At 40.3% G+C, this 6,018-nt stretch overlaps 1 protein-coding gene across 1 annotated transcript in view; it reads left to right on the plus strand.

Annotated features, from left to right (window-relative positions):
- NTAN1 (N-terminal asparagine amidase) overlaps window positions 1-6,018 on the plus strand; it is a 23,972-nt gene that overhangs the window by 11,364 nt on the left and 6,590 nt on the right. The window contains exon 3 of the mRNA XM_045286058.1: window positions 5,853-5,934. Coding sequence (XP_045141993.1) covers window positions 5,853-5,934 — 82 coding nt within the window. The remainder of the gene's footprint in view (window positions 1-5,852; window positions 5,935-6,018) is intronic.

Genomic DNA, 6,018 nt, shown 5'->3' on the forward strand with positions numbered 1-6,018 from the left:
TATTTTATTGAACCTTCCAATATTGAGTCTTCCAATCCACGAGCATGGGATGTTCTTCCATTTGTGAAGGTCCCTTTTGGTTTCTTGTAATAATGTTCTGTAGTTTTCCCTGTACGGATCTTTTGTTTTTTTGATTAGGTATATCCCTAGATATCTCAGTTTACGTTTAGCACTCCATTGGACTTCTGCTTGTTTATCTTATATCCTGCCATTCTACCATATTTCTCTATCACTTCCAGCACTCTGATTGTAGAGCCTTTGGGTTTCTCAATATGTAAAATCATCTGCAATTAACAGTCGTTTCACTTCTTTCCCCAAATACCTTTGATGCCCTTCAATTGCCTTATGTTTTTAGCTAGGACCTCCAGGACGATGTTGAATCAAAATGGGGATAAGGAGCATCGTTGCCTGGTCCCCTTTTTCAGTGGAAATATTTCAGTCTTTTCTCCATTGTTTGTAATTCTGGCTGTTCTTCATATATAGCCTGTATTAAATTGAGGTATGTTCCTTTTAATCCTATCTTCTTGAGTGTCTTAATTAGGAATGGTGTTGAATGTTGTCAAATGCTTTTTCTGCATTTATTGATATTATCATGTGGTGGATATAATGTTGATGGATCTTTTGATGTTGAACCACACCTGCATCCCTGGTATGAATCCCACTTGATCATGATGAATTATTCTTTTGATATACTTTTGTATTCCATTGGCCAAAATTTTGCTAAGGATTTTTGTGTCAATGTTCAATAGAGATATCAGCCTATCATTCTCTTGTCTTGTGGGATCCTTGCCCAATTTTGGTATCAGTGTTAGACTACCTTCATAGACTGTGTTTGGAACTTCACTGTCCTTTTATATGCTCTGAAAGAGCTTGTGTAGAATTGTTGTCAGCTCGTCTCTGAATGCTTGGTAGAATTCTCCTGTGAAGCCATCTGGACCAGAACTTTTTTCAGTTGATAGTTCCTTGGTAATCTTATCTCTATCTTCTTTTGCTATCAGTCTCTTCAGGTTCTTGGCGACTATATGAAATAATCTGGTGAGGGTTTTTTCCTCAGGTATTTGTACACGTCTTCCAAGTTGTTGTATTCATTAGAGTACAGAGCTTCTTAGTACTGTGTAATGAATCTTTTAATTTCATTAGGGTCTGTGGTAATTTCCATGATTTCATCCCTTATCCTGGACATTGATGTCTGCTCCTTCCTGTCTTGGTTGTATTTGCCAACGGTTTGTTGATTCTGTTGATCCTTTCAAAGAAACAGCTTTCTACTGCGTTGATTTTTTTTGCATTGATTTCTTGTTTTCCCATTCATTTATCTCCACCTGATTTTTATTTCTTTTCTTTTGCTATTGGAAGGATTATTCTGTTGACTCTGTTCCAACTGCTGAAGGTTTTTATCGACCATAAGTCTCTCTGCCTTCTTCATATGTGCATTTATTGCTATCAAACATCATCTGATAACTGCCTTTGCTGTATCCCATAGGTTTTTGTATGCTGTGTTCTCATTCTCAATAGTTTCTAGACTTGTCCTAATTTCATCTCTAATTTGGGCAAGTAGCCAGTCATTTTGAAGAAGAAAGTTACTTATCCTCCAAGTATTTGCCCTTGTTTTTTTATTCTTTCTTTTGTTAATTTCTAGCTTTATGGATTAGTGGTCAGAGAAGGAAGTCTGAGTGATCTCTTATGTTTGAATATACTCAAGTTTGACATGTGCCCAGGATGTGGTTCATTTTTTGAATACGTGCCATGTGCACTTGAAAATACTGTGACTTTTTTTTGCAGTTGGCTGACAAAAGTATATTTGAATATATTTATTAGGTCAATTTGTCTAATTGTAGGGCTTAGTTCTGTAGCCTCCTTGTTGAGCTTCTTTCCCACTGATCTGTCTTTCTCAGAAAATGGTGTATTGAAGTTTCCTACTGATTGAACCCTTCATTTCTTTTTTCATCTTTTGAAGGATTTGATTGACAGATTTCGTGGGTCTCTTATTGCGGGCATATTTATTATGCTTATTGACTCTTGGTCTACTGATCCATTAAGCATTATATAGTGCTTATCCTTATCTCTAGTTATGGCCTGCACCGTGAGATTTGTCAGGGATTAGGATTGCAACGCCTGCTTTTTAAAAATTGCCATTCGCTTGGTATACTTTTCAATAGCCTTTGATCCTCAACCTGTTTTTTGTCTGCAAGCTTGAGATGTGCCTCTTGCAAACAGCAGATGGATGGGTTTTTCACCTAACCCAGTTTACTAGCCTTTCTCTTTTCATGGGTGAATTTAGACAATTGATATTCATTGTTATTACATCCATCTGGATTCTTGGTTGTCATCTTGTACATTTTATGTTAGATATTTTTTTACCTCCCTCCTCAGCAGTGTGATGTGTATGTGGTGGGGCATCCATGTTTGCCTTCTTTTCACCATTGGGCCAGTGATGTCTTGGGTGTTGCTGCCAGTGAGTTGACTTTTGGGTGTGTTACACTATGTGGTGGTCTTATGGTTGTGCTCTGTGGATGTTGGTCTTCTGTCCAAATTGAGTTGGAATTTTTTGTAGTGCTGTTTTTTTGTTTTTTTTTTAATGTATTCTCTAAATTTTTCCTTGTCTGGGAAAACCCTTACCTCTCCATCTATTTTGATGGATAGTTTGGTGGGATAGAGGATTCTTGGGTTACTGTTATTCTCCTTCAACTTTCTGAAGCTACTCCAATCTCTCCTCTTCATGTTTTTTTATGATAAGTCTGAACATCTGAGTACCCGTATAGATGACTGCTTTTTTCCTCTTAACTGCTCTTAGGATTTTCTCCTTTTCCTCAAAGTTGGATAATTTGACTACTGTATGCTTTGGTGTATTCGTCTTGGGGTTCTGTCTAATTTGTGTCCTCTCTTTTTCCTGGTTGATTTTTCTGGTTCTCATTAGTTGGGGAAGTTTGCTTCCAGGAGTTCTCTCGCTATTTTGGCTGTTGATTTCTTATGTCTTGTTCTGGTATCCCAATTCTTTGAAGATTGTTCCTCTTTATAGCATCACTCATTGTTTGCAGGTTTTCTTCAGCTTCTTTGATTATCCTATTATCCTTTTGATGTTGAACCACACCTGCATCCCTGGTGTGAATCCCACTTGGTCATGATGAATTATTCTTTTTATATACTTTTGTATTCTATTGGCCAAAATTTTGCTAAGGATTTTTGTATCAATGTTCATTGACACAAGTATAAGCCAACACGAATATCAGCCGACGCACCTAAATTTACCACAAAAACTGCATTAAAAATGTGCTGAAAAACCTTGGCTTATATATGAGTATATATGGTATCTTGCTTGTTAAATTCTGCTCAGCTGTCTTCGAAGTCGCTGATACAGTTCTTTGCTTCTTCCAGCCTGTTGGTAAGGTCTCTTACTTTATTTTTTAAATTCTGTTGCATGGTCTCTTAACTCTCTTATTGGTAAGGTCTCTTACCTTATTTTTTAATTCTGTTGCATGGTCTCTTAGCTCTTGTATTTCCCTTCAGTATGTGAATTTTATCCTATTATTTCCTTTTTCTCTGTTGATTCCCTCATATCTTGTATGACTCTAAGCAGCATTTTAAAGATTTCTTTCTGTGATGGATAAAAGTCTGCTTCTTTTGTGTGCGTTGCTAGGTTCAGGTCCTCCTTAGACATTACATTTTGTTTCTCTTGCTTTCTTTTAGTGGTTGCTGATATAGATTGTTTACTGCGTGTCATTTTGGTGGAGCTTGGCATCATTTTCCTGGGGGTCCAGGAACCCTGTGTTTTCTCTCTGGGAGGGTATTAAGAATGACTCTAAGGACTGCCTGGAGTTAACTGTGCTGGGGGGTCAGGCTGCGTCTCTATCTCACTGGGGTTTTACTTTCTTGCTAGACACCTAGGATTATCTATTTGGAGGGAAAGCACAGGTGGGCAGTTGTGTGTGGGTAGTGAGAGTGGTGGTGGGCAGAACGATAGCATAGGAATCGTGTTTGACAGGCCAGCATGGGGGGAGTGCAGTGCAGGTGGGGGCCAAAGGCAGGAAGCCACACAGCATGGGTGGTGCTGGCTGAGATGTCCCAGGAACCAGGACACAAGTCACAGCAGCTCCATGGTGTGAGTGGGTAGGAGGCAGGGCTTCTTGACGCTGTGGAGAAGGCTGCCCCATAGGTTGGAGCAGAGCCCTGGGGTGCCATGAGGCCTAATTGCACATCCCGGACCCCCCCACTCAGCCTCCCAGTCCCCTAACCCAACAATTGCCGCAGAGCCCTTGACACTGGTAAGAGCTCAGTGCCATCATCCTAGAAGTCCCCATTCCTTCATTTTTATACGCATTATTAATAGTTCCCATCTTCCTCCAATATCCTCTGCCATAACCCCAAGAAGCAATTAATCTAGTTACTGTCTCTACAGATTTACTTATCCTGGATTTCATATAAAGAAAATCATACTAAAAAAACTCAAAACAGTAACAACATAAAACAGAAAAACCTCAATCTGAAATAAAGCAGAAATAAAAACTAGAACTAATTAGAAGTGGGTCAGAAGGGAAAACAACTGATACAATATTAAAGTTTAACCTAACTATATCTTCATTAATTCACTTTCTGATGCACTCAGAGGGTAAGATTATCCATATCTGTGGTCAATGTTCTAAGGGAAAAAAATGGAGGCATAATCCCTGTGGGGACTCTGCAAATGGACTTGGGCTTTCTCTGTCATCCATAGCCTTTTGCAAACTGGGTGCTTCAAATTTAATCTCTAATACAGTTCCCCTATCTGACCTTGGATTTCATTATTTACAGTCCTTGGATTATACAGGCTATTGTCTTTCTTTCCTGTGGATTTAGATGCCATTATCTTTTTGTGCATTTCCCATGAAATGTTTTGAAGTCCCCTCATTTTCTGGTCTCAGGAGAATCAATAAACAAACTATAACCAACTAACTAATCAGTTGCCATTGAGTCAATTCCAATTTCTAGTGGCCTCATGTGAATCAGAGCGGAACGCTCCATAGGATGTACCGTGACTGATTTTTGGGTGGGGGTGTGCAGGTTGTGGGCAATGTGCATTACTATTTTTTCCACACTGAGGCTCCTAGGTAGTTATAATGTGTGAAAAAGGTGATCAGTAGATGAGTGTGGGGAACAAATGAGGCTTTTTGACCTGAGGGCCTTAAGAGTCATATGCTTCTGCCTTTGCACAGTGTGACTGTCCTAAGATGGGCTTCCATGGATGGGGATTTGACAGAGGTATTTCCTAACCCCAGGAACACTTTCCCCATCTTGAGTGGGTCACAGTGAAGGGAGCTTTCTCGAGAAAGGAGAAAGCCTGTGCTCTAGACAAAGCCAGGCTCCCCTTGGAGCTTCACGGGTCTGTCTCTAAAATGTCGTCACCCTGCTCTCCTGAAAACACTGGGTATCTAGTGGGACACCACCTGTGAAGTGTCTCCTGTAACCCCTCCACACAATGGGCTCTTGACTAACTCTTTTCCTGTACAGCCTTAATTTCTCTTAAGTAGGGAAATTGAAAGGACTTTGCAATCATCCTACTGTGGGTGATGATTCCAATAATTGATAGAATTGAAGAATGTCTCAATTCTGTGCATCAAGGCATCACTTTTATGACCCAGAATTCCTCCCCTCACCACCAACCCCACCACTATCATGATCACCACCACATAGTTAGGCAGAATCCCCAGAAGCTTGCCTCTAGTCTTATCCATTCACCAGTGTGCCCCACAAGTACTGTCTGAAAAAGGTTGGGAAGCAGGGCTCCAGAGCAAGGGTCGTGGAAGCCAAGAACCAAAATTGAGGGCGAGACCAGAAACACTGTGGTGAGCTGTGCTGGCCTTTGACCACTGTCCCCTCTCTTTGCCAGATTGGAAGTTCATCTCGTGGGCGGCTTCAGTGATGATAGGCAGCTGTCACAAAAACTTACTCATCAACTTCTCAGTAAGTTCATTTGATTAAAATGTTGACAGGTTTTTTTGCTTGGCTAAAAGTCCCAATTAGTACAAAGCCTATCAGGGACACCCC

Source organism: Echinops telfairi, unplaced genomic scaffold (assembly GCF_000313985.2).
Source record: "Echinops telfairi isolate 266 unplaced genomic scaffold, ASM31398v2 ScPeMD7_5;HRSCAF=22, whole genome shotgun sequence".
Taxonomy (NCBI): domain Eukaryota; kingdom Metazoa; phylum Chordata; class Mammalia; order Afrosoricida; family Tenrecidae; genus Echinops; species Echinops telfairi.